Source organism: Carassius carassius, chromosome 25 (genome assembly GCF_963082965.1).
Source record: "Carassius carassius chromosome 25, fCarCar2.1, whole genome shotgun sequence".
Taxonomy (NCBI): domain Eukaryota; kingdom Metazoa; phylum Chordata; class Actinopteri; order Cypriniformes; family Cyprinidae; genus Carassius; species Carassius carassius.
The window spans coordinates 18,705,441-18,733,369 of record NC_081779.1 but is presented as its reverse complement, the minus strand read 5'-3'; the positions used below and the strand labels follow the sequence as shown (position 1 = coordinate 18,733,369).

Below are 27,929 nucleotides of genomic sequence, written 5' to 3'. Positions count from 1 at the left end.
ATTTATTTTGTTCCGGTACATGCTATTCTGTGAATTTCTGTCTCTTGCATCATTTATTAAAATGTTTATGTCATATTATACCAAAAGAATATGTCTGAGTGAGGGTCAGAAAGACAAACAGTGGTCTGGTTTTATCCAGATGTTTATGAGAGAGCATTTCTGGACATAGAGGAACATCTGGGCAGCTACTACCTCGCATTTACCTTAGTTATATTTAGGTTTTAGCCATACATTAGCTTTTACACCTCCAGCTATGAATTTGCAGTGTTTCCAGATGTTTTAATGCACATTTTGAATTTATGCATAAAAACAACTGGATGGAAACATGAATAGGCCTACTGTTACATTATTTTTAGAATTTATATTATGCCAATGTAATTTAATTATTATATTGTTCATTCTGTTGAAAAAATATTTTATAAAAATACACTGAAATAAAAAAATAAAAAATAAAGTTTGTACAGTCGGGTTTTGAGACATTTGATGAAACTTATTTTTATAATTTAAAATAAAAATATAAATATAATTATGTAATTTAATAATTTTTTTATTGTTGTGTTACTTTTAACCCACCTGTGTGTTACTTTCGTCCCAACCGATGGGGTCAAAAGTAACAATGTGCAACTTATGTTCAAATTGAAATTATACTGAAGCCTTTCTACATTTCTACAAAATACCACCTGGTATTGATAGACCACACTTATGAGTTACTGACCACAGCAGAAATATATCTCTGTCTACAACATTATCTTTTAAAATTATGTTTTTCTGAAAAATGGTACTTTCGCCCCTGCTCTCCCCTACACCTAAGGTCTCTGGTGATCTGATGACAAGTGGTCAGCTGAAGAACTTTGCAGTTTATGTACCTGGTACTAATGTGTCTTTGTACAGTTAAGTTTAATATAAGAACTTATAACATTATGTTATGAACTGATTTGTTGTTGGGAGAAGTACCCGTACTTCTTGAAGAACATTTATTATTTAAGTCTGAAGTATACTTTGGTTTTTCAAATTATTCAGTCGAACACGTTCATGAGAACGTAAAAATGTATAAGCAATAAAGATATCTTTGTACTCATTTAAACTAAACTTGTGTGCCTCTCTTAACAAACTCATGCACTTGTACCACAACAAACCATATCCGTTATCATCCACTTCTTTTTTCATACAATCCCATTTATTACGCTCTATATGGAGTTTATCCCATAAACCTGTACGTATTTATATCCAGATGCCTGTTGTGTCAGGCTCCGCCCCCGCTAGAGAATGCTCCGCCCACCCTGCACCTGGGTTTCCCGCCGAAGCTCGCCGACTAGAGGCAAAGTACCACAGCTTCTCCAAGCAGTCGGACGGGCGTTAGAAGCTCTTCGGAAGAAACCGTTTTCCCCAATACTTCACTTTTCTCTAAATATTTCTGACGCACACTAGGATCAAACGTTTTCGTGTGTTTCGTGTTCATGTATTCGGACAGTTGAAGGAAAACGAGTTGAGCTCGAGACACGCACAGCATCCTTCTCTTGTCAAGTTGAGCCTCATCCGAGCCTCGGGCTCACTGCCCTTCAGCACACTGGAGCGCTTCTAGCACTGTGCACTGGAGTTTGACGGACACATTTTCTTCTTCGTCTTGGAAGTATTCGTTTAAGACTGACAAACATCGCTAAATATATCGACCGGACTCAAGGACAGGGAATTATTTTTTTTTTCTCTCACAACGCGGTTACGCATGGTGGGAATTTCTTCCTTTTTTCAGTGTAAGTCGCTCAGTTACTGTCTTTATCTCTATTTCCCGTGATCTCAGATGAATACTTACCAGTCTGTGAACTTTAGCCACGTTTAATAATTTTAATAGGATGCTTTGTTTTACATTTGGATAACTGACAAACAGTTACATCATTTTTCTCCTTTTTTGCGCATATCGCTTAATATATGATTTGCAACATAAAGCGAATATCGCCTGCTATAAATAGCCTAATAGTCTACTTGAAGTTGTAATATTTGTCTGTAGTAAATTAAATGGCCGCCTTTACCTCTATTTGTAGAACATCGCTCAAGCAAAGCATTTCTTTCATGTGACGCTACTCTGGATTTTATGACATATTTTATTATCGCTTAGAAATATATTTTTATCGTGGTTTTCTCCCGTAACTAAAGGGAAATGTTGTGTAAGAGAGACTATGAGAGTAATTGTCGTTGTAGATTGTATTACTACTAGCGATTTTTTTTTTCAGTGGTTAATGCGTGCTGTCTCACGTGCTCAGTAAATAATTTATCTTATACTATACAGCTTAGCAAATCCAACAAAACACTGCAGGTCTTTGTGTAAGAATTTTAATGCAGCTTCTAGATTCGTTTAGAATTCGTAATTTTATATCTTATTTTTTACAGTAATACACCATACCATTCATTAAAATATATAAAGTCAACCTTTCAAACATTTACCTACGATCAGCTTGTCATCTGTTGGCCAAGTGTAATATCACCTTCGTCTAGAAACACATGAATGCTCTCTAATAAACATGAATTGTTGTTGGCCAGTCTTTGCATTTGATCAAATCAAATGTTTGATTACAAGCACAGGTAAACGTCTGCTGTGAGACTGGAAGAAAACTGTCATCGTGATGGATTTAGAAGATGCTTTTTAAAATCACGTTTAAGAGGACACATTTGACAATAAAGGCTATTAAATCTCTGTTTAATTGTAAATTAATCAGTTAACAGTTGTGACAACACAATTGAGAAGATGTTTTTGACAATAGTGATAGATATTTTGAGAAGATCCATTACCATTGTGATATCGCAATGGATGAAGATGCATCTGAGAAGTGTGATATAACAGGTGTGTTTAACAATGGAATATCAAATTTGTTGAACAGATCCATTGGTTGTTGTGACGTCACAGTGAATTGACAAGATGTGTCTGAAAATGTGGCTGTATTGACAACTGTGGCTTCACAATGGATTGAGAAGATGTGCTTATCAATTCTGTCTAAGCCAGATTAAAAAAGAAAAAAAGCTGCTCCTGTCACAATTGTCAAGCTCATCTTCTCAATCCATCATGATGTGAATAGACCACTCTCAGCACTCAAGTTCTCTCAGCAGAAGAGTTGAGCCTTTAAAGTTTAAATTAGATTTTTTTTTTTTAGGCTGGATGGGTAAAAGTCGAAAATAAGAGGGTAAAGTTTTATTTCCCTTGCTCTCAGTGGCATTCAGTGTGTATTTAAAGCAGAAAGAAAAAAAAAGAAAGAATTGATTTTGAAGAACTGCTGTTCCCTTGACGAAATGTGCTTGTTCTCACAGCTTGTGTTGCTCAGGTCAAATGTATGTTTTTTTTTTTTTTTTTTTCGTAATCTTGAACTTTCTCATCAAAGTAGATTTACATTTTATTTTTCAAAAGGGACTTCTTTTACTTTCATAGTCATGCAGTTCAGGTTTGTTTTTTTAAAGAGCAGGTCATATGGTATTTTAAAGTGTCCTAATATTGTGTTAGTCCAACAGGTTTAAATGTATCTAAGGTCAGAAAACATTGTGATATTGTCAAAAATGAAAACATTGTCTCAGAATATACATTTAAAACTGGAATCAAAAATGATTTGTTCGAAGCAGTTCTTAGCTTAAGGTCTGTAAACTCCTCACTTCCATAAGCTCTGCTCTGATTGGTCAGCTGGCGAAGTCTATGATAGGACTTTCCATATACAATGCATGTCGGAAACATACCATAATACATTTTTTTGCCCAGGAGGGTTACTTGTTGACATAGATGCTATGAGCTTACAAAAACAGCCTTTATATTACCTTATAAATTTGAACCTGAGGTTGATACCGATGCAGCCTTTTATGTGGTACTTTACGTGAGATGCATTTATTATTATTATTATTTACTAATTTGAGGTGCACGTGTGGGAACTGTGTTAGAATGCCCAGTGAGGCTGAAAACAGCGTCTTCTCGACATGATGTAATTTTTGCAAACAGTTTACATTGAAGGATTTCTATATTACAGACTGACAAAAATAAATATTTTTTAAAAACCCATATGACCTGCTCTTTAAGATATGATGTTTCCTTATATATGTGTGAATTTGAGAAAGGAGGCGATGACCAGCAATAACTGCTGTAGCTATGACACTCTCCACTGTGAATTGGTCATCACCTCATCAAGGTCTTTGCACATGTCCTTTGTCAACGTGAGATTCGAACTGGACACCAATGGACAGAGCAAGTAGTGAGCGTACCTTGATTAAAGGCATAGTGTATGGTGGCCGGAGGTGAGGGTTCGGTGAGCGATAAGCACTGTGTATATGTGTGTGTGTGTGTGTGTATGTTTGAAGCCAGCATTAGCAGGCAGCAACATCCTCTGGCTAAGGCCATCTGCACAGCCACCAGCCTGCCTGCCTCACACCTGTTCCCCTCTCCTCCACTCCCACTGGCCTCAAACGGGTCAAACGCATGAAACCAGACACTGCCACAGCATAATGAAGAGATGACTCGGCTGCCCACACCAACACACACACAGCTGTGTGTGAGAGAGATATGGAAATACTTACATTATTTTCGAGTATGTCCGGGAGATATTTACTATTATTGGTTTAAACATATGTAAATTTAATACATATATTTTCTGTTAGGATAATCTATAAATATGCACCATGCACTACTAGAAATTAATTAACTACACAGTGTAAGTATTAAACTTTTTTTTTTCGCATTGATGAAAGACAAGTATTGTGCGTTCCACTACTGATAAATGTGCTTCTTATTTACCTTAAATGCAGAGCAGCGTAAAAACTTTTGAAGTTAAGTGCTTACTGTGTATATTCAATGAACAACAGCAGACGTTCTGGCCGAAAGGCAAGCGTGTTATCATTGCAGAATTTGCAGTAACTCATTTCATTAGTGATGTCATTAACCCCATACATAAACTGGGAGACATTCTCGCCAGACACTTGCACAAATACGCAGCATGTCTCGATGCTTTACAGTTTCTCTTTCATGCATTTTTAAAATAAAAAATACAAATCAAATCATAATAAATGTGTGCAAAAAAGTCTAAGCTGACAGACCATATAATTTCTCTGGATGAATAAAAATTGTAATAACAAAAGGGAAGAAAAGCGAGCGAGTTCAGTTACGCAATATCAGCCAAGTGCATTTTATGTGTTCTTAATATTTCAGCTCTTAAGGGAAACATTCCCATAATGCATTAGCATTATTTCACTCGCATCTCTTTCCATTGAGCTATATCATCTATGAGGCTCTTTATATTCATTGAGGGCTACTGTTGGACTTGCTGACACACTCAATCTTGGGCTGTAAATAAGCAACGTGAGTTGTTGGGCTTTGTCAGAGGGGAGGAAGGGCCCTTATTTGCGAGGGCTGTGGATTTGACTCGACGGGAGTCTCTGAGGAGGGCAGGCCGTGAATGATTGAGGTGGCCGTCATCTCCCAGAATGTGTGCTTCGGATTTATAGGGGGCATAATGGCTAAAAATTTTCAATTTGTTTTTATTGTTTTTATTATATCGTGATTCGTGGGGCTGGAGTGTACAATTTAATAAGCCAATATAAAGTCAAAGGGGAATGTGTAAGAATTTACATGGAGCTTTTTTTAATCCAAAACAGTTAATACTAAACAGATTTCTTGACAATATTCCATAGATTGTCTATTGAGTTCAGGTCTGGTGAATTTGCTGGCCAGTCAAGCACACCAACACCATGGTCATTTAACCAACTTTTGGTGCTTTTGGCAATGTGGGCAGGTGCCAGATCCTGCTGGAAAATTAAATCAGCATCTTCAAAAAGCTGGTCAGCAGAAGGAAGCATGAAGTGCTCCAAAATTTCTTGGTAAATGGGTGCAGTGACTTTGAAAAAAGTCATCTGAAAGAGGACTTTGGACCACTGGGCAACAGTATAGTTCTTCTCCTTAGCCCAGATAAGACGCCTCCGGGGGGCTTAACAAGAGGAAACTGACCATTGTACCCAAATTCCTTGAAGCGTCTGTACTCTGTATGCCTTGACGCCAGCCTCAGTCCATTACTTGTGAAGTTCATTCAAATTCTAGAATCGACTTTGCTTGACAATCCACATAAGGCTGCGGTTCTCTCGGTTGATTGTGAATCTTTTTCTTCCAGACTTTTTCCTTCCACTCAACTTACTGTTAACATGCTTGGATACAGCACTCAGTGAACAGCCAGTTCTTTGGCAAAGAATGTTTGTGGCTTACTCTCCTTGTGAAGGGTGTCAGTGGTTGTCTTCCGGACAACTGTCAGATCAGCAGTCTACCCATGATTGATATGATTGATGTAGCCTACTGAACCAAACTGAGAGACCATTTTGAAGGCTCAGGAAACCTTTGCAGGTGTTTTGAGTTGATTAGCTGATTGGCATGTCACCATAATCTAATTTGTTGAGATATTGAATTGGTGGGTTTTTGTTAAATGTCAGTGTGACGAGTGGGGCGGGGCCGAGGGATGTGGGAACAGAAGCGAGGCCGGTGGAGTGATTGGAGATGAGCGACACCTGCGACACTCGCCGGTCTCGAGTCCCACGGAGGAGATGGAGCGATATAAAACTGGAGCGACGACAGTGACGGACGAGAGAGGACCAGGCCTGGACTTTATTTTGTGTTTGCTTTTTATTTGTGCGCAACAGTCGTCCGCGAGGGGCTGTTGCGCTGTTTTGTGTTTATTTTGATTATTAAAGTTTCATTTGATTGTCCGCCGGTTCCCACTTCCTTCTTCCCGATGAATATGAAGTTTGTATCGTTACAGTGAGCCAAAATCATCACAATTAAAAGAACCAAAGACTTAAACTACTTCAGTCTGTGTGCAGTGAATTTTTTTAATACACAAGTTTCACAATTTGAGTTGAATTACTGAAATAAATGAACTTTTCAAAGATTTCAGACATTCAAATTTATTGAGATGTACCTGTATATATATATATATATATATATATATATATATATATATATATATATATATATATATATATATATATATATATATATATAATCAGATATTTCTGATCAGGTAATTACTTATTCAAATTCTTGAAATTTATGAATATTGCTGTAGGTACTTCATTTTCGATGTCTTAAAATAACTAAAGAATTTCTATAAAGTTGTATTTTTACTTTCAGTGTAGACTATCTGAACCTGAGCTGTCATTGTGGTCCAGACCAGGATTAACTAAACAAACCACTGCTCCAGCTGACAGGTGTCCAGACCGCCCAGGCTTGCTCAATATCTGTCTTCCTCTCTCTCTTTCTCTTTCACTGTCTCTCTCTGTCTGTTAATTCAAGATTAATTTGCCAATTAACTTCTCTTTCTCTCCCTTCGTCTCTTATTCCAACACATCCTATTTTTCACTCACATCCATCAGCCACACTTACTCACTCAGTCACGCGCATGCTAAACTACCGCTCTGTCTTCTGTCTCTGTCTCTCAATCGCTCGTTTTCTCTCCCCCTCTGTTTATTTTCCTGCCTCCATCTGGACCAAGCTGATATTGTAATCGCCCTAATGCACATTGCCTTCCCCTTAGACACACACACAATGTGCCATCCTGACAAGTCCCTTTATATTTCAGATAAGCCGGGATGTGTGTTGAATGAATACAAAGCCGCGGTGTGTCGCCGTGCACTCTGCCAGAAGGTAATCTTATTGAATAGGTGCTTTTCAGCGATGCAGAAGACGATAGAGGCGCATGAGTGAAGATGTAACCTGTTATCTTTTGCCTCCTCTATTTTCCCATCACAGGATTAACATTTAAAGATTAATTGTAAAAGGGTAAAAGATTCAGGGTGGTGAAGGTGTCAGGATGAGTGTGTACTCCGAGTGTGTGTGTTGTGGGGGGGGGGGTGACTTTAGCAGGAAGTGAAGGAGTGATGGAGAGAAGAAAAAAAAACAAAGGCTCTGTCATACAGGCTGTATCTAGCCTGCGTGGCATCGCTATCTCTTTCCAGACCGACTCTCTGCTCCCTAGGAACAGAGATTAGCACATTGTTATCTGTAATTGGGTTTTGTCTGTGGATTCGGTGGCTGCTTTTGCCAAGGAGAAGGTGAGAATGGCACATGACCAACATTTCGCTTTGGCATATCAGTGTAAAGGCATGATTGATGGGGAATATGGACTGTGTAATGGCTTCATTAAGGTTTACTTCTTTTTATGAGGTAACAATTGCTGAGGGATGGACTCAGCTCTTGCAGGAAGTCTATAAAGTTCCTCCATAAAAAAGGGTGTTCCTTGGTGACAAATTGCCAAAGAGACGTCAGAAACATTCTTTCAGTGACGTTTATCCTTTTGCTTCCTTTACAGCAACTTATAGCTAGGGGTGGCCAGTGTGACTAAATCTTATATTCAGTCATTTCATTGCTGACATGATAAAGCCTAGTTATTTTGTTGAACTTCTAAAAAAAAAAAAAAAAAAAATCCTTTATATTAAATAACCATGTAATAATGAATATAATAATAAATGTACACCAAAAAAAAAAGTTTTAATTTGATTGATTCCAGTGTACTTTAATTACTTAACAAATGAGTGGCACGTCATCTTATTTTGCTTCTTGATGTAAACTGAAAGATTCATAATAGTAATGCACCAAAATATTTTCTTACTGAAAAACAGAATCCGAGAAATGTAAGTTTTCTTTTGGCCAAAAACTGAAACTAAATATAAAGTTTTAATAATTACATTTGGGTAACTGAATTCTTTGTGTTTTCAGGTGATACATTAAACCATTTATAGTAAAGTACTTTGACAAGGAGCTGTCTGTCATTATTTCAGACTAACATTATTTCTTATTGCTACAAAAATTGCTAATTAAATGGTTTTGGTCAATGATTTTGTCCCTCCAAAACTTTTATGTCCAAAACCAGTGTTTTTTCAATAATTCATAAAAAAATTATGAGTGCAGAAATAGATTCATATTATGTACAGTAACACTTGAGATAAACAAAGGACTCAAAACAGAAATGTAATCATGTGTATGTATATAATTATAATGAATATAAAACATTATAAAGCAAATCTGACTCCTTCTGGGCTGTTATAGAACAGAATGCATTATACCTGTGGTGGGACAATAGCTCTGAAGTGTAGCACACGATTGTGTTGTAGTTGTCGATCAGCAGGTGCTTTCGAGATAAATGCTCTGTGTCAATTATTTCTAGAAGAGGTGATTCATAAGACAAGGCTGAAGTGTAGAAGAAGAGGAAGACAGAGTGTGGGGTGCAGGTAAAGAGGAGCATGCACCCGGGTGGATGAACCTCTTCGTTTTCAAAGCGGCTACGCATAAAAGAATAATTTTGTTAAACGTCTGTTGCATCTAAGCTTTTGTTAGCCATGAATGGAGGGAGCACCCCTAGTGTATTAAAATTGTTTGTAGCTAGAGAATGAATGGAGAATTGCGCTAAATTACTTGACATTATCTCCCCATGTTACCATCATCGCTATTGGAAAGACTAAAGGAGCCGTTTTAACACAAAAGTCAAAATATACCAAATATATGAAACACCATAGACCAAGATGATAATGCATTTATTACTCAGTCGCTTTTTTAAACTTAATGCTCTGAATTATGGCAGCTTACAAAGTACCAGTAGACATTTCCTGACAAACGAGGTTCCTCAGATAAGACTCTTGTATGCAGACTTCATAGAAACTGTGAAACAAGAATGAACCTTGTATCAGATCCTGTTTATGGCCGTGTGGATGTGAGCATGTTTTTTTAAACAGCTGGGAAGGAATTCACCCTACCAGGAGCCATTCCTAGTGACTCAGGTCACTTCCGCCATTAGCAGCATGCAGGGCCAGATTAACACTTTGTTGTACCCTGGGCAACAATATTCAAGGGCCCCATCATCACGACCCCGGGATCACCATAATATGGTCATATACAGAATATATTACTGTAATATACAGTAAATATACTCAATACTTCAAATTCTAATTGTCATCAGGTGTATTTTGATTTACAAATATTTAAATGCTCATAGAACTACAAATGCACTACTATGTCCCCTATCAAAGACATTCACTCACATATAATGCTATGAAAACAAAACACATCAGCATCTGTATAATCTGGTAAAATTGACCCACTACATCGAAAGGGAGGGAAATATCCTCCATTTTCACAAAAATGAATAAATAAGCAACCACTTTCAAACCATTGTTTATTTAACAACATTTATTCCCAATATAAATGTATTGAATTGATAGAGCTATAACAGAAGACCACAGACAACACATCAAGAAACATTTTGGTCCTCAGCTCATTTTAAGCAGAAATCACACCCTGACAGGGTGACCCTGTCTCCTCAGAATTCAACAAGGCAATCAAGTTATTAGTCCAACACAAACAATTTGAAATCTGCCAGTTATCCCTCCACCACAATATACAGCATTTTAATAAAGCTGGCACCTCAAGGAAAAAATAAATAAATAAAATGCAGTATCACTGTTATCTGCTCATAAACATTTTTATCCTAAGCTCATTTTAACTTGTTTTAAAATAGAACAACAACATATCACAGCACAATTAACCAGTTAAACATTTTAGTGCTACATAAACATTTAGAAATCTGTCAATTTCTCTGAAGAAGACAAGACAGAAATAAATGCTACATAATCTGGCAAAACACACAATTTTAGTCCTAAATAATGAGGAAGTGCATGTTTGAATTTGAAATGCCTTCATTTGGCAAACACATCTTACAATGGCTTTTTTCTGGACTTTGACTGTGCAAACTGGTGTATAACATCTTCCAAATCAAGGCCACTAAAAGTTCATGTCCAATAGCTAAAATAGAAAGATAAAAATAAATACTTCAAAACCTGGCAAAACACACAATTTTAATCCTAAATAATTAGGGAGTGCATGTTTGCTTTCAATTGGCATCTTGAAGAAAAGTCCTGGCTAGCTGAGCTGTCCTCGTCGTTGACGGAAGCTGACTTAACAGAACTGTCGGCAACATTAACAGGAGTGAAGAAATGACCTATTTTAGGTATATACTTAAAATTTTCTGCGTTTCTGATGTCCTTTTTCTTTTTTAATTTCCGCTTCGCGCTCCCATTTAGCTTCTCCATGTCAGATTTTTATCTGTTGTAGCAACGCCTGACGTAACCCGCTCGGCGTAACATTTGACACACCTCATGCGGACTGACCAATGAGGAGAGGGTCTTAACTTGAGGCCCTCTCTTCATTGGTCATTCCGCATGAGACTGACTCTCAACCGCTCTCAACTCACGTTCAAAGTCATAGGCAGCGCAGCGTCTCTGTGCAGCGCAAAAGCCCGTGTTGACAGTTTGTTTAATATAAAGCGGGAGATTACCAGATACAGTATTTTGCTCGTGCCCTTGCTGCTCTGGGCCCTTTAGAGGTCTTGGGCCCCTGGGCAATTGCCCAGTTGCCCTTATGGTTAATCCGGCCCTGGCAGCATGGCTCCACTGCACGCATATGACCACAGAATGAACTCACAGATGAGCATTGCCACTATGGTTGGGGATCAAGAACCAGTTTCATTTTAGAACTACTTTCAAATTTCCATGAACCAGGTATTCGTTAAGACATGTGCATTTAGATTCTTCTTAATATTCCTGCATTCCCATTTGAATGTGATTTTATATGATTTAAGTGCAGGAAAGAACTTCCACACATCTGAAGCGTGAGCACAGAGAACCACAGTCCTGGTGTGGGTTCCCGGCCCATGTCCACCGTTCTGTGCATTTCCACTGCAGAAAAGGTTTTTCCAGGGTGGAACTGACTTCTCTTTCGCATTCACTGACCAATATGCACAAAAATATGTCAGTAAATAACCATAAACACAGATGTTTTTTTGGCCACCCCCAAAAAAAAGATACTGAAGAAGATCATCAAAGCAGATCAAGTGCAGCGAAGTGATTATGAGTAATAACTCATGGTTATTATGTGACCTGTGTTTGGTATTCGTGGAGTGGATCATTATGGATCAATAGGGTCTCATTTCAGGGGGTTGGGAGACAAGGGCAGTGATCCATGTCACTTTAATTAATTTGTGCAGAGTATTTGGATATCATTAACCTTTATGTAAGTGGTACAGCCTCTAAGAACCTGAGATTCTGCCTTCAAAAACAATTTGGAGATGGATGTATTAAGGATGATCCAATATGACAAATTACAGACAATTATTTATCTGTTATGGCTGATATTAGAATTTAATGTTATTATGCCTAAAATAAATATCAAAAATTTAAATTAATCATTTTAAACTCTGCATCACAACATTATCTGAATTGGGGCACCACAACATTATAAGGATTAGTACAAGAAATAAATATTAATTTTAAGATTAGCATAAGATTACATTTTCTTATTGCATTATTACTGTTTTACATATTAACTTTGAGTGTTACTGACTGATACAGATAAATTAAAAAATGACTAATATCAGCAGTTAGCTGATATGGTACTGATATATCATGCATTGTATTTGGACAGTGAGATTGACTATTAATATTTGGTTCATTGTGCATTTGTTCTACAGTTTAAAATTTTTTATTTGATTTTTGGATATCCTGGTATTAATGTGACTCGTCGGTGCACATTTCTTGCTGACATCACTAAAGGAAGTGTTGGCTATTGGATAATGTTAACCAGTAGGCAAAGAGTAATTAAGGCATTCTTTGAGTCCCACCCCAAATTCTTTGTGTAGTTTTTTGTTGTAAATTTTATGTCATATATGTCATTTTATGTTGATTTTAAGACTTGTAATTGCCCAGTGAGTCCCAGTCCCAGTCCCAGATCTTTGGCATTTTTCAGTTTGCCAGAAAAGTTCCTGAACAATGTATCCATGCATATATATAGGGCTATGTATCGATTAGAGTGGCAGTATGTGGTATTTCATTGAGCTGTGGTCTGTCTCTGATTTATTCCTTTCAAAATACACTTCAGCACCAGTGTTTTAAATAGCTGCATGTTGCGGCAAACGGCACAGCTATGGCAAAATTGAGACCCCTCTCCAAATGGGAAGGGGTCTCATGGAGCAATAAAATGGCAGTGTGTATATATCCATCTTGCCTTATAAGGGCTGAAATGTTTTAAGCTGTTTCAGGACAGTTGTCTGTGCCAGTAATTGTTCTCCCATCTGTCTTAATGTGTCTTTATCAACATCTGGTTTTGTAAGCTATACTTCAGTAACAAGTATCCGTTATATGTCAAGGGTTCCTGCTAGCACGATTAGCCTAGCCTTGACTACTGCACCACATATGCTTGCCATTACTCCATACCATTTACAAAATGTAATAACTTTTCAGGGGAAAGATGTGTGCATATGCCTGTTTTTCTTCTTCTCTTCACTTTTTCCATAACTGTAAAGAATTATTTTGTTCTGGTTTTAATCTTCCCCTGATGACTGGACAAATTACTGGCTTGCAGGACATTCAGGGCTGCATAAGTGAAACGTGAATGCTCATCCCTCTAAGCACAGCCCTGTCTGCACCTCCCCATGTACTATACCAACACAGAAAGTGAGAAAGGTCTCTTCCAGCCATCTCGTTTGGCACATAAAAGGAGATGCATCTGTAGCGAACCCATCCTCTGCTCCAAGGCTCTGGGCTCAGGAACATGCACACCTTGGCAGCGATGCAAAGATATGATCTTAATCTCCTATTTCCTCTTTGGCAGTATTAAATGGTCCACATAATAATTCACAGCTGCACTGGGATCAAATATAATGGTGCAGCTGCAATTTTATGTTTGCGAATTTGAACTGTTCTTTCTTTTTGTCTCACCGTCTCCCTCAAGCCCCGCCTCCTCATGGCACCATATGGGAGATGCTGCTACAGTCAAATGATGGGGGTTTGTGCTTTGGATATGGCACAGAGTCATGTGCAGCTGTAGCCACCTTGATGGTTAGATTGTGTTGCAGTTGCGCGTGGTACAGCATGCGCTCTCAATAGAGGGATTAGGAGCTTGTCATGGTTTCATTCAGCCTGAGACACTTAATTCCAAACATTTCCGTCCTCTGGAGACCTGATCGAATCTAGAATTATCATTGGCCAGGTCACAGTCTGAAAGCTCAACCTTTTATAGCTAGCTAGAGCTACCCCTGGGGTACTTTTTGTTAGTGATGTGCAAAACTTTATATTTTAAATTGACTAGTCAGGAGCTGTCTGATTGAATAGTTGAGTAATCAGTTTTTAAAAGTTTTTAATAGTTGTTATTATTATTTTGGAATAAGCTTTTATTTTTATTTTCTATATAGATTTTTTTTTTTTCAGTTTCAGTAATTTAAGACTTAAATTTACTTATTCCACTTTTTTGAGTGAATCTTTTCATGCAGTTTTTTGTTGTTGTTGTTGTTGTTTTATATATATGCAAGCTGAGTATATGTATGTAATATAATATGTATTTATTTATTTAAAAATTCTGCTTTATTTTAATTAATTTAAATTATTTTAATATATTTAGTTTCAGTTAACAATAATAACAGTGGTCCAAATGTTGCTTTGAACCCAACTGACTTTCATTTACAAAACAGTTTATACATTCTTCTTCTTCTTCAAAAAAGAGTGTAAGTAAGTGATGACAGAACTTTAAAGAATGCTAGAAAAAATATGTAGCGCTCCAAACAGAAAAAAAGTTCTTGTACTGCAGGTCCTTGTACTACAGGTGCATAGAGCCAATGGCATTGGAATGAACAAGAGGTGTGGCTAGGCGCACACTGATCCACTCAAGACTGGAAGTCTACAAAAAAGAAATATATTTTTCAAATTGCATCGTGCAAAAAGGTGCAAAGTGCATGTGGGTTAAAAACAGAATGGACACCAGCAAACGTTTCAGCGCATTGCTATCTTCAGTGCTCCTTTAAAGAACTTTAAAGAAGCCCCATACAATTAAGCTACTTTCAGGTAATCTGACTCAATCAAACTATCGAACAAGAACACAGCATTCTAATGAAAGTGCCACTGCTAAAACAACAAACAGAAAAAAAGATATATCTCACGATTCAACTAGTCAGCTGTTAGACAATCAATCAACTATTGTGATCCATCCTATTTTTAATACGGTGTCCAGAGAGATCCTGAGGTGATTAGCCACCATCATTGTGCGCAGCATGGAAGCATAGAAGACAGCACTCGTCACTGACAAGGGGGTCCTTCTGGACGCAGCCTCGCTGAACATTTATTGCCAAAGAGATGATTTGTCATGCACTGCCTCAGGCTATTGCTTTTAATGACAGCATAAACGGAAAAGTCAGCGGCTGATTAGAGAGCGTGTGCGCACAGCATGTTTATTCAGATCTCACTTTTGGCTCCCGTATGGAGCTCCCTGTCACTCTGCGCCAAACACGACTCTTAAAAGGCCCCTTGCATCAGCTGAGCGCAGGAGGCGTCTGTGTGTGTGTGTGTGTGTGCACAAGATGGATTAATGCTATAAACAGAGAGTTGGATTTATCTGCGATTGCCACCACATTTTTCTCCACGCAGGATTTGGAGCCCGAAGAGGAGGAGAGAGAAGAGAATGCCTTTATTCAAAACAACTGTTTGTGAGTAATTAACATATGAAAGGAAGCTTACAGTCTGGCAAATCCCTGCAATTATTTATCCACATTCTGGGAGGGGGGTTGCAGAGGTGGGTGTCAATGGCGATGGGAGGGTTGCGGGTTATCCAGAACCATGAAAAGAAAAGTGATATCGCCCCCCCCCCTCTAACACAAAAAGTGGGCCTCTGGGAATTTGCTATCAGGCATGATGAGATGAAAATAGAGTTAAGCCAAAGAGTGGATTATGGGTAACACAGAGGGTCGATGATGAGCGGACAGTGAAATGGAATGAGAATGGACTAAAATTCAAGATTATTGTGATTATTGGATAAAGCTCAGCTCATGCCTCCCGTCTCCCTGAGGCATTGATTTTACAAAATCAGACAGCACAAAACGAATGGGAAAGACAAAGCTAAAACTGACCTCAGAGTGAGATTTTCATAGGACACAAGGAACGGCAAAGATAAAGAGAGAAAGACTGGATGGAATAATGTTTTTACAGACATTTGTCAGGTTGGGCCTTCCCATGTTCATCAGTGCCACAGGCTGGAGATTGATGGACAGGGCTGCAAGCCAGGAGTATATCAGCACAGAGCAGAACTAGTCAGAGGAAACCAGAGGGAGGAGAAGATCAGGCAACCCTGTTAGAGACAAGAGAGAGAGAGAAGGAAGATTGAGAGTGGAGCACAGAACGATTGAACAGACGTATAGTCACTGTGCCAGATGCCACAAAATATAGAAGCAGGAAGAAGTGAGAGGTAAAGGATAAATGAAACAGGAGGAGATGGTCTGAACAGCGGCACATTCAGGAGCATTGTATAGTATCATGTTTTAATTTGCGGATTTGAATCACTCTTGCAAGCTGTGCTTGTTCGCCCATAATCACTAGCTTTATTTATGATGGGCTCTGGAATAATGTTATTCAGTTTGCCTCGTTTATGGATAATGCAGGTTGTTATGTTATATATGTTGTACAGGGCAACATAACTTTGCAGATTCATGTCTTTTTAATTAGGGTGGTGGTGCAACCAACACAACATATTTCAGTATAACTGAACATTTGTCATAGAAATGTTGCATTTGTAGTAGAAGCGTGTAGCTGGAGGCTATAGAGAGTTCAATTAACTCCTGCTGTCCTCATTTTCGCAGGTCTCACTCGTTCAAAGACATCTGCCTCTGAGTTTGGAGTACCTGACAGTGCCATCGATCTTGATCTCTTGGGTTTCAGTTGAGTGTGTGCAAAAGAATTGTTTGGGTTGTATTTGTTTTTTTCCTAAACACATTTAATAGCACATAGTGTTGATGTGGAATTGCATTCACTGCCCAAAATTCACAATGCACGTGTCTGTGTTTACTGACCTACTGTTATGGATTTTGGCTGTGCGGGGCTCCAGACAGAAAAAGACTTCGGGTCAGTTCTTAGCCAGTGTTTCTTTCTTTTTTCTGTTTTTTTTTTTTTTTTGCCAAAATCACAGAATCGCTGGAATCACTTTGGAAGAAGCCTATTGATAAAAAAAATAAATAAAAAAATGTGTCTGGCTGTTGCCAATGTTAATTACATCTTAAACTATAAATAAATATAAATACAATTAATTAAAGATAAAAAAATTTTTTTTTAAATATATGTTTTATTTTTATCACCGTCTAATCACATCCTGACACTTACACTCATACAATGGCAGTGCTTAAGGCTATTACCTTTAATAGTTGTAGTTATAGCAATCAGTGTTTTAGCATCTAGAGTGATATTGATATCTTTATCATAATAAATATAATTGAATCACAGCACATAAGACATACACAAAATTATGAATTACTTTTACATAGTATTTTTTACATTCTCAATAGTATCATAAAGAAAAAAAATTTATTCCATATGTGAAAACCATTTTCAGTTTTTATTTGCATTTCCTTTGTCAGTTGGTGAGTCTGTTCTGTCCCTGGCTTTCCTCTGATAATGGACTAATGTAAACCCTGAATTGAGTGCCTCCTCTGTTTTCTACCCCTTTCCTCTCCCATCTCAGACTTCATGCCATCTGTGGGTTTGATTTAGGCACTAAGAGGCTTTCTAAGCAATGGACAAGTGACGTTAATAGCATACATATGCCAGAGGACTGTTTTAGTTTTATGGCTCTGACATAAGACATGTTTTGATTCATGCAAGCCTGAGCATAACTCATCCACTGCTGCGGGTGACCATATATTTTATTAACAGCAGTGAGTTTCTCTTTTTATTTCCTCTGTTTCTTTTTCTCTCTCTTTTTTCTCTTTCTAGTAGTGGCGGTAACTTACCATGTAGTACACACACAAAAGCAGCTTTGCAGTTTGACAGGCTGCTCACCTCACAACATATCTGCAGTGCCCGTTGTCATGGCAACTGCAGTGGGCTGCTAGCAGTACTTTTGTGGTCGGAGGTGTGCTGAAGTAGAGCAGTGCTGACCAGAGGGATGCTCGGGGTCTGCCTGGGACACCCGGGGTCAGTGTGCCACAGAATCACAGCTCTGTATGTCCTCACCTCGCCGGGGCTAGTCAATATTTCATGAGGATGCTGGAGGTGTTTTATCCTAATCTGTGAGTATAAAGTGTGGACATTTGTGAAATCCATGCCTCAGCTCCTCTTTGAGGGACTGTTTTGTTTAGAAGAAAGAAGTACCGTAATTGCATTTCCTGTATCCTCACACCTGTGAATAGAGCTGTGTGCCACATTTTCTGTGGTAAAATGGAGCAATACATTCAAAAAATAAGTCCGTATAGTCCTTTTTTTTTTTTTTTACTCCATTGATTTTCATTTTATGGGAAGAAACAGTTGATATATTATTTTGAATATCTTCCTTTGTGCTATTCAGAATAAGGAAATAAATACAGGTTTGGAACAACATGAGGGTGTAAAAAATAATTTTAAAATAAAACATCCCGGCCTGCCGGTGGGGGAAGAGTGTGTGAACGTGGGATATCGGGGCCATGCAGTTGCGCAGCAGTAACATCCTGCCCGGGGAGGCCGGGTCCTGTCCGTCCTAGTTCCTGACAGTGGGCTATCTCTGCCAGGCCTGTGGTTCCTTCTATTCTAAAGGCCATTGTGTGGAGAAGGGCTGGGCCAGGAATGACTGGTTCCTGTTGGACTCTGTCTCTTGCTCAGCCAGCTCCAGTCCCACTGACAGATTCCTCTTGTTTTGTTTTGCTCTCTCTCTTTTTGTGTTAGTCACTCATGAGGATACAGAAAGTAATAAAAGGACTGAGAAGAGCCTGCATTGTGCTGTCCTCTTTCCACCATATGTTTTCATTACATAATCTAAACATAAGCTGGGACAGCTGGCATCCTCACTTTCGAAAAAGTTGACAAAAACGTTCTAAAGCAGAAACATCTTTTTCTTTCTCTCTTTCTCTCTCTCTTTAGCATTTGCTGGTGAATCTGTCAATGCGCATCTGGACTCATCTCTGAAAACCGAACAGCTCATGATCAGGATTTAGAAATGAGACGTAGGTGTTTTTGTTTGTTACCTAAATGCAGAACCAGACACAATGAATCTGTCACTCTGTATATCTGAAGTGTGTATTACTAGCACCACCTAGTGTGCAAACCCAAAAAAGATGAGCCACGAAGACATCTCTTCCTTAACGTCCCTTTCCATGTTTTGAGATTAAACAGACTTCAGAATAATGCCAAACTCTACCGCCTAATGAAACATGCTCTGTTTTCCGCAGCAAGTAAGAGAGACTCAGCTGTCAGATGGTGGCTGAGAGCAGAGTCTGGCTCGGGTCCAAATGAGGGGGCTGATTTGTTACTGACGACATGCGTTTCATGAATCAGCACAATTGCCTGTGTCACTTTCTAGTGTGAGCCACACATTCAGATGATACTTCCAAACATTATACAGACTGGAAAGCGCGATCATTCTGCCGTCAGGGCTGGTGAGGAGGGGGGTCTCTTTGAACCTGGTGACCGTTGTTGAGCTTGATTGGCGTGCACTGTGTGCTGCAGTCATGCTGAAAAGTTGGAGTGGGAAAGTCATGAATAACTGCGGAAAGCAGATCTGGCTTGCTCTGGGACTCGGGGACAGCATAACAGGACAGATGGCTCAGGACTGGACACACACAAACACACACTTGCTTCTGCTTTTTCTCTTCTTTTTTTCATGCAAACCCACAACACTGTGATGCCTAAATTTGCAGAAGATACATATAGAAACAAATAGTGATGAACCATTTTTTTTTATTAAATTTCAATTTTTCATTTTCAAAAACTAAAACTGTAAAACTGTTTTTAATTAAATTAGGGTAATTGAATTCTTCATGCTGTTCAGGGTGTTCTGTTCTCAAGTGTTAAACCAGTCATAGTGAAATTCTTCAAGCATAATTTCATGTGTGACCCTGGGCCACAATACACTGTCATTTTTCAAAATTGAGATTTATACATCAACTGAAAGCTGAATAAACAAGCTTTAGAGTGATGTATGTTTTATTAAGATAGGATAATGTTTGGTCGAGATACAACTATTGAAAATCTGGAATTTGAGGGTGAAAGAAAATCACCTTTAAAGTTGTCCAAATTAAGTTCTTAGCAATGCATATTACTGATCAAAAAATAGGTTTTTATCATAGACTGTATAAAAACATGGACGTAGTGTCCGTGACATCACCCGTAGATTCCTGAAGTGTGTTTTTAAAGCCTAAAGTGTGCAGAACGGGCTGTCGCCATCTTGGCAGCGCGTCACCGCAGGACTCTCCCGGACAATCAAAAATGGGCAAAAATGCGGGAGCTACTTGCTGAAGCCACACCCACCTAGCACAACGGCAGTGTCAGCAGCGGCAATCAACCTGTCACTCAAGTGGCCACACCCTTAATTATTAAAAACTCTTAGTCTTAATATAATTTAAACGGATGAGTTATAAAAAAATTCACCCCCACACAGTTGTCATGAATGGCAAAATTAGCTATTTAGACCAAAATCATTTTTTGCACCAGGCTGTAAACGTTTTTTTTTTCTGCTGTAAAGTTGGGCATTTTAACATGGGGACTCCGTTTTGCAGCCAGCCTCAAGCGGCCAGTCGATGAATTGCAGTTTTAGTCACTTCCTTATTGGCCTCACGAGAGAGAGCGGGAGGTTGGCGCTCGGTTTTTATTTATTTATGATAGGAAATTTACAAAATATCTTCATCTTCGATATCAATCATCTTTACTTAATATCCTAATGATTTTTGGCATAAAAGAAAAATCGATAATTTTGACCAATACATTTTTTTTTGTTTTTTTTTGGCTATTGCTAAAATTATACTCCAGCGACTTAAGACTGGTTTACATGGTTACATATTATTAAAATTTGTTGGGGATTGGGAAGTTGTGGCCTAATGGTTAGAGAGTCGGACTTGTAATCGAAAGGTTGGGAGTTTAAGTCTCGGGCTGGCAGGAATTGTAGGTGGGGGGAGTGCATGTACAGTTCTCTCTCCACCTTCAATACCACGACTTAGGTGCCCTTGAGCAAGGCACTGAATCCCCAACTGCTCCCTGGGTGCTGCAGCATAAATGGCTTTGGGTGTGTGTTCACAGCTCTGTGTGTCTGCACTTTGGATGGGTTAAATGCAGAGCACAAATTCTGAGTATGGGTCACCATACTTGGCTGAATGTCATGTCACTCACTTTTTTTTTTTTTTACATATTGCTACTCTAGTGTAACCCCTCTCTCCCAGGTCCTCTCTGCCGCTCCTTGCACTTGCTCTGAGCGGGGCTTGAACCCAGGTCTCCAGCATGGGAGGCAGACGCAATAACAAGGAGGCCAAATGGCTACAGCCACTAGCGCATCTCTTGAGATCGGGGAGTGAGGTTTACCTGCACAGCACTACTCGCCGGCCTCCCTTACACTCACCCCCCTAAACCTCACTCCCATCCGGGTCACGGCACTAATGTAACCCCTCTCTCCCGGGTCCTCTCCTCCGCTCCTCACACTCGCTCGAACCCGGGTCTCCGGCATGGGAGGCGGACGCACTAACAAGGAGGCTAAATGGAGTGAGGTTTACCTGCACAGCACTACTTGTTGGCCTCCGTTACACTAGCACGATTTTTGTTGTGAACTGCATCACATTGCTGACATGTTTATCTTTTTTTTTTTGCTTATCCATGTTGTTTGCATAAAAGGAGAGGGTTATTGGGATCAGGACGTGTCATAGGGCATCCATTCATATGTATACCGTATTTCCAGCATTATACAGACTATTTCACTGTAGCATTATTACAGCAATTATAGTTATTATAGATCATCTGAGGCATTTCCAGCCTGCTTGAGTTTTCATTGATGTCCTGTTCCTGACCATATTTGTAGCAATTCTACATAAGATACAATATAAGCATTCCTGTGTTCGCTGCTTGTTTTCAATATTTCAATATTCTTATTTTCTGCTGTCTGTTTTAAGCTGTGATTCATACATTCTTATTGGACAGTCTTGCCCTTTAGGTTTTTTTCTGTGAGACTGCAGCATACTGGCTGATCTAATGACTGTGTCTACTTCCAAAGTTTCTCCTCTTTTTCTCTTTTTTTTCTGTCTTATTACAGCCTCTGTAGCTAAGCCGTCGTACAAGCAGATCATCAGAGAGCTCTAATGGCTTCCAGCTGTGTGGAAGATCAAGCCCTTTGGGTTGCGTTGAGAAGCAGACAATGCACAAGATAAACTAAACTAATTTGGCCCTTTTTTCAGTGCCAACAGACAACAAATTAAAAGTTCAAATTTATTTCTAAAGTACTGAATAAAATAACAACGTTTTCCATAGTGCTGTACAAACAGTTACACAATGAGCAGAAGACAACTTTTAAAAAGGGATCACATACATATAATTAAATAAATAATATAAAAATAAACCATTAAAAATACAGTCAAAATAACCTTAAATAGGATCAGAGGAGGCATATATGGTACTAGCAACCTTCGCACTAGGACTGTGCGATATGGGGAAAATATCTAATTGCGATTTTTTTTTTGACCGATATTGCGGTTGCAATTTTACATTTGCAAAAACAAGCTTCAGCTCAATGTTGTCAAATAATGTGCAGCACAGTATGAGGATCATTACCCTGCTGAAAAAAAAATTCTTACAGTTTCCATGAAACCAATACAAAATTCCTTTTTGTTTTTGGCATTATTCCAATAGTAATTACTGTTGTTCTATCCAATACAATTCCCATTATAACCCTGAAATCCTTTCAATTGTGTTTTGGGAGGGTCCTATATATATATATATATATATATATATATATATATATATATATATATATTTATATATATATATATATATATATTAGGGGTGTAACGGTACGTGTATTCGTACTGGACCGTTTCGGTACAAGGCTTTCGGTACGGTGCACGTGTGTACCGAATGACCGAATGCAATATTTTGTGTGCGGAACATATACATTTTCGTGTTTCCAATCGAACATATTAAGCGTTCAGCGCAAATCCCGCCCTGCAGCTGATTCTAAGGCCGGCGACGTCTGCTGCGTGTCAGTTGCGTGACGGCTGCTTCATGTTTTCTGTGTCTTTACACACCAGAGGGAGGCCGCCGACAGACCAGGATCTTGTCTTCACGACAACAATATCTATACTTCATGTTGCGCATAAATATAAAGCCTACTGATAAAAGACACCGTCAACAGTATTGACGGCAAAATAGACTATGTTTGACAGGTGCAATATGCCAGTGTGTCACCGGCCTAAGGTTTTCAAAAGACATCACGCGAGTGTGAACATCACTACAACTAGGAAAATAAACTATTGTAATTCAACGCAGCTCCCGTCGGCATTTAAACAGACCTTTGCTCTTAATTCCGATCGGTCCAACGCAATAACGAAATCTGAGCAGGTCTAAAAACTGAAACTGTTGATGCTGCACTTTACACTTTGGAAAAGTTATATATATATTTTTAAATATGAGCAGGCCTACAAGCTGGGATTGGTAATGCTGCACTGTAATCATAGTTATTTATTTATATTTTTCATTATATTTTATTATATGATATTGGTTTGAGACTGAGAGTATTTTATTTAGTGGAGAACTTTGCAGCAGTATTTTATTTCCTATTCTTTTTTTATTTTACATATATTTTATTAAAAAGTATTTTTTTAAAAAGTGTAAACAAATTGTTTTTTTATTATTATTATTTTTTTCAGCAGACAGGATTATAATGGTGTAACTAATTTTATAGAAATAACTTAGTTACTAAATTTCACTGGAAATATTAATTTTTTTTATATAAATAAAGAACTGGAAAGTTTTACATGTTACACTGTATTTGGGATTTTAAGAACAAGTGGAAAATGTTAGCAAGCAGTTAGTCTGAATTGACATTAGTTTTAAACGCCGAGCCAGGCGCGAGTCGACGCAGGTTGTGCGCGTGTGTCGAGCCTCATTCATACTGCCAGATGCGCTCGTGGAGATTTGCGGTGCAGGGCCGCGCGAGAATATAACCGGGCATTACGAAACAGGCTGCGTGAGTGTGGCAAGTGTGAACGCGGGATTCGCTCCGTGTGGGGAAGAGAGGAGCGAGTATGAGAAGTATTCAGAGACACAGGCTGTGTGTGCGGTCTTCTGAATGGGGAATAGCCAGGCGGCAAGGAAGTTGACCGGAAGTTGAAGTCGGCCGCGAGCTGCCATATTGTAGCAGAACTTCACTTGCGTTAGCATCCCATTGACTTTGCATTCATTTTGGCATCACTTTGACAGCGAATAACTTTACATCTGAGGCGTTTAAAGACTCCATTTCTCCATTATTTATTTCTAAAGATACACGACTATGTTACATTATGGCCCCGTAGAAACAGTTTTTGTAAAAAAAAAAGGCTAACGATTGCGTCATAACCACTCGACTCTCTGTCGCACAGTAGAGAAATTACCGTACAGACAGGAGGAGAAGCTCGCTGACAATTAACTTAATATGGCATACTGGCGTTACATTTTAAAATACTATACAAAATAATTAATCAGAATACCTACTCCTGCTCACTCACGCCAAAGAAGCCACTCGCGAAGATTTACATCTGTCAGACAGGTTGCTGACGTCATCAAGCTTAGTTTGAGTCTGCGCGTCAGAAACGGAAGTGCTAAAAATCGCTAAAAATGGGCTTCACTTGTCTCAATTGAGTTCCAATGGGGTCGCTGTGTCCATTTCTTTTACTGTCTATGGGAATAGCGAACATTCAATAAGGGATGCTCTTGATATGCATTGTGACCATAGACTGTATAAAAACATGGACGTAGTGTCCGTGACGTCACCTTTAGACTCCTGAAGTGTGTTTTTGAAGCCTAAAGTGTGTAGAGCGGGCCGTCGCCATCTTGGCAGCGCATCACCGCGCGACTCTCCTGGACAATCAAAAATGGGCAAAAAGGCGGGAGCTAGTTGCTGAAGCCACACCCACCTAGCACGACGTCAGTGTCAGCAGCGGCAATCCACCTGTCACTCAAGTGGCTACGCCCTTAATTATGCAGAACTTTAAGTCTTAATATAATTTAAACGGATGAGTTATAAAAAAATTCACCCCCTTCACTGTTGTCATTTTGCTATTTGCAGTTGCTATTTAGACCAAAATCATTTTTTGCACCAGGCTGTAAACATGTTTTTCCTGCTGTAAAGTTGGGCATTTTAACATGGAGAGTCTATGGGACTGACTCCCTTTTGCAGCCAGCCTCAAGCGGCCAGTCGATGAATTGCAGTTTTAATCACTTCCTTATTGGCCTCACGAGAGAGAGCGGGAGGTTGGCGCTCGATTGTGACGCAGCTCTTGTAAAATTATCTTTTTTGTTCGTTGTCTGTCTCTTCAAAGCTTAAGTTACATAACGTTGTCTCTTTAGTTTTAATTTGCCTAACTATTGACCCAACCCTGTAGACGCCATAATCCCACTCTGTCTCTCTCCTGCTTTTTTTAAAAAAATTTTATGGTGGGCGTTTACACAGTTGGTTAGAGCAGTGCTGATTGAGGAGAACAGAGGTGCCCTCACTCTATTGGTTAGTAAGATTGTCACTCAAGGCTGACAGTCTCTGCCATATTTGATCTGCTAGTCAAATTTTTGTGTGCTATCGCAAATCATCCCCAATTTTTTTTACATGATGTTTCCTAAAGGGGCTCAGGGGACCCAGCTTAATTTGAACTGTGTTATCAAGTTCAGAGGGGCCACAAAGAATCAATTGTGTTTTTGATTCATTTAGGCTCAAAAAATGTATGGACATCCATGCCTTGACATTATTCAGACAGGCCAACAGTCTTCCATGGCAGTGGAGTCATTGACTTAAATGGTACAAACAATTGTGTATTGTCTGCGTAGCAGTGAAAGGACACACTATTTATGCAGAATCAAACCTAATAGGAGCATACAGAGAGAGAAGAGAAGCAGTGCTAACACAGACCCTTGAGGAATACCACATGATAAAGGTGATGAAACTGATGTACACTCACCCATACATACAGACAACAAAAGACACTGTTCCCCTGGTGTCAATGTGCAGCACAGGTCAAGGGGCAGAGCATGTGGGGACATTGGATGTGTGCAACCGCTTTTCTAGTTGGGACCTTCGCCTCACAGGAAAAGACCCTGCAGAAGAGGTATCCCAATGCTCACTGGATTTTCATGAAGCTCTTAAGCCCATCAGGAATAAATATGGTGCTATTGGTCCTTGGAACACAAACAAAGTGGAATTCCTTCAGTACACAGTTTCCTTATCTTTCATTGTCTGGTTCCATCTCTTTCAGTCTGTTAAGGCAGCAAGCCTTTATCAAGCCAGCCTGGAAAATATTCTCTTCCAACCGACTCAAAAGGGTTGTCACACTGGCTTAAGGGGAGGGAGGGTACGTAAGGGAGCCACAGAAAAGCCTGAATAATTAGTTTGCTATGTTGCTTTAATAAAATTCTGGACATAGCTGCTTTTTGGAAATTTACTAGTTTAGAGGCAAGGGGAATTGATGGATTTGGCTTTGTGTTGAGTGGACGTGAAGGTGTGTAAGCACTGATGAAAGGAAGCTGAAAGGGCATTTTCTCACACACCTCATTGCAGGATATAAATGCAGTAAGGGTTTGTTTTTTACCTCATGGTAAGTGATCATCATAGAGTTGTTCAATTATGTTTACATTTTCTGAAAGAGCTGCAGCAGGCATCATTGACAAGGTGTTTGAAAGCAAATCTGTCAGTATAGCAGGGTTTTATTTTTAAATACCTTGTAGCACACATTTCCTTTTGTGACTTTGATAGCTACACTGCATTTTACCTCAGTATTTAAAGCTGCAGGAAAAAGCAAATGAGGAAATATGACATTGTTGGAGTGTTGGTGATGTTCATAATTTACAAGTGAATACAACCGCTGCCAATTAATACAAATCAACTTTGTTTGACGCCAGTATGCCAGTAGGAATTTCCCAAAAACTTTTTTTTTTTTGCCAGTGATTGAACATTTAAGGTAAAATTATCCATAGTATTGTATTATTACCCATCTCTGTGAAATGGTTGGGATGGAATCTCAGAAACTGCCACTGCCAGTGCTGTTTATCTTAAAGTCACACTCTGTTCAACCCCCAATGTGGAGATACAGGTTGGAGGCTGATGAAGAGAGAAATGCGCCACTAAATGTGCAAGAAGGAATTATCTGTCTCTCCGCCCCTCGTGTCTTCACCCCCCCCCCCCCCCCCCACCCCCCTCTACAGTGTTTCCTCCACATGGAGCTCATCTGCTGTTTAAGGCGGCTGGGAGAAATGTCTGCAAGCTGACAGGGGCTAAAAGCCCAGACATATGTTAATCACATGCAGTGATGGCAGAGAGAAATAGCAAAACTGAGAAAGAGAGCAAAAAAAGAATGTGTGCGGGGGGTGGGGGGAGAGAGGAGGAAGAGCACCACTCTAGAGACTTAAAACACATTAGAGGCAGATGCTTGCCTTGGTTCGGACTCTCCAAATTGATTTTTCTTAGTTTTAATGAGGTTGTTTCTGCCGCTCCATAAAAAAAATGGTGGAGGGAGGCTTACTGATGCAGGCACGACAGCCACATGCGGTTATTTTGTATGGATCTAAAGCATTCACACATCCACACAGTGAATTTTTAGACGGATGAATCAGGAGGTTGATAACGAAATCTGATAATCTGAACATCACAAACATGAGCAAACATGCTGTTAACCTCACCTCTATATTTTTTCATCTCATATGAATGTAGTTGTGAAGTATGATGTGCATCTGGTTAAACAGAAGCACATGTGACTGAGCTCAGATTGGTCGGTTGACCAGAAGAAAGTTGTTTTTGCGAGAGTGCTCTTAATTCAAAGCATATGTGAGGACAGATTCAAAGCAAATCTATATACGTACATAACAAACAGCACAAGTCTATCTATCTATCTATCTATCTATCTATCTATCTATCTATCTATCTATCTATCTATCTATCT

General features: G+C 39.1%; 1 protein-coding gene across 3 annotated transcripts in view; it reads left to right on the top strand.

The window, feature by feature from the left end:
* Positions 1-1,326: 1,326 nt before the first annotated feature.
* LOC132104334 (protein CBFA2T1-like) overlaps positions 1,327-27,929 on the top strand; it is a 61,796-nt gene continuing 35,193 nt past the window's right edge. For all 3 annotated transcript variants that reach the window (XM_059509738.1, XM_059509737.1, XM_059509735.1), the window contains exon 1: positions 1,327-1,751. In XM_059509738.1, the coding sequence (XP_059365721.1) occupies positions 1,724-1,751 (28 nt within the window). In that variant the 5' untranslated portion in view covers positions 1,327-1,723. The remainder of the gene's footprint in view (positions 1,752-27,929) is intronic.